We start from the raw sequence: 1,643 nt of genomic DNA on the forward strand, positions 1-1,643 counted from the left end.
TTTTATAATTTTAAATTTATTAATTTATATATATATTAATTATTTATTAATTTATTTTTTATTTTTTTAAAATATAATTATTTTTTATATTTTTATATATATTCAAAATTTTTATTTATATCAAAATTTATTAAGTATTTATAGAAAAAAAAATTATATTAAATTTATTTATTTTTAATTTTAAATATTGAGCTTAATTATATAACTGCTTTATTGTAATAAAATATATTTAAAAATCCTCTTAACAATATTTATGTATATTAATAAAAAAAAAAAAAAAAATTTAAAAAAAAATTAAAAAAAAATTTTAAAAAAAAAAAAAAAGGGGGAAACAATAACACATTAATTCACTGGAATGTACAGAGTAAATCGACAAAAAAATCATTCGAGATTGCAATTTCAGTACTAAATCTTAACACTACCCACATAGATATTATGACAGAAACAAATTTAGAAAAAGAGAAAGAAAAGAATATCTTAGGAAACAGAAATAACCATTCAGCACCAGCAGAGGGAAGGGGATCAGGTATATTACAAATAAACAACAACAAACAAATAAAAATATAACCAATCAAAAGCAAAGAAGGAAGATTACTCATCACCCAAATACAAATTAATCAAACAACAGTAAAAATAGCAACAGAATATTCACCAGCATCAGGAGGGTACAAAAAAAAGATCGTACATCAAAAGAAACCTTAAATACAATGATCTAATAGACATGGACATCCTGGTGGGGGACTTTAATATAAACAAAGAATCAAGAATTTGGTGACAACAATTGAAAATGCAGGTCTAACAGAAATCCCCAACTCAAGTTACTGGGATTAGAATTGTCTCCAGGTTGTTTCTTGAGCTTTTTTTAAAATAATTGATGTTTATAATTATTTACATGTTGATAAAATAATAAAGAAAAAAAAAAAAAAAAAAAAAAAAATTTCTTTAAAAAATTAAAAAAAAAATAATATTAAAATTAATCATTGAGTTTTAGAAATTTCACAATGGTTTTTTAAGTTATATGGAATCATACTACTATTAAAACTATATTTTTAAAATTGGTCTTTTTAATTGGTCTCTTTGAAGAAACCAATAATAAGAAATGATAGATTACTTTTTTATTTTTATTATTTTTAAATGTTCAAAATTAAGGGCTTTTAAAATAAAAAATAAAAAAAATAATTAAATACCAATATATAACAAAAATCATAATGAAAATTCTTTTAATAAAAAAAATTAATAAATTGACTAATAATAAATTATAATATAATATTTTTTTAAAAAAATGACAAATTAAATACAATCAGAAATACTCAAAAAAAAAAGTTAATTATTATTATAATTTAAATAGAAGTGTAGAAAAAAATAATTTAAAAACTATATTAATTTTTCTAGGTTAAAATAACTATTGTTTTTTTTTTCATTCTCATGAAGTTCCTGATTTTTTATAATCATAATTTTAATATTTTAATATTTTAATATTTGAATTTTAATTTTAATTTTTTTTAAATTTTTTAAAGAAACTGCTTTTTTTCTTTTATCATTACGTCTCCACCTACTGTTTTTGTTTTTCCGTTGCAAAACTTTCTTCGCCTTTAGATGTGACAAAACAAAAAAAATTCAATGGGTTATTTTTATATTTTTGA

At 18.8% G+C, this 1,643-nt stretch overlaps 1 protein-coding gene across 1 annotated transcript in view; it reads left to right on the forward strand.

Moving 5' to 3' along the window:
* Positions 1 to 435: 435 nt before the first annotated feature.
* The window catches only part of DICPUDRAFT_158816 (uncharacterized protein), a gene marked incomplete at both ends in the record, with an annotated part of 3,633 nt that continues 2,425 nt past the window's right edge, over positions 436 to 1,643 (forward strand). The window contains 2 exons of the mRNA XM_003293846.1: positions 436 to 526; positions 629 to 665. Of these exons, the coding sequence (XP_003293894.1) occupies positions 436 to 526; positions 629 to 665 (128 nt within the window). The remainder of the gene's footprint in view (positions 527 to 628; positions 666 to 1,643) is intronic.

This window comes from Dictyostelium purpureum, assembly GCF_000190715.1.
Source record: "Dictyostelium purpureum unplaced genomic scaffold DICPUscaffold_478, whole genome shotgun sequence".
Classification (NCBI taxonomy): domain Eukaryota; phylum Evosea; class Eumycetozoa; order Dictyosteliales; family Dictyosteliaceae; genus Dictyostelium; species Dictyostelium purpureum.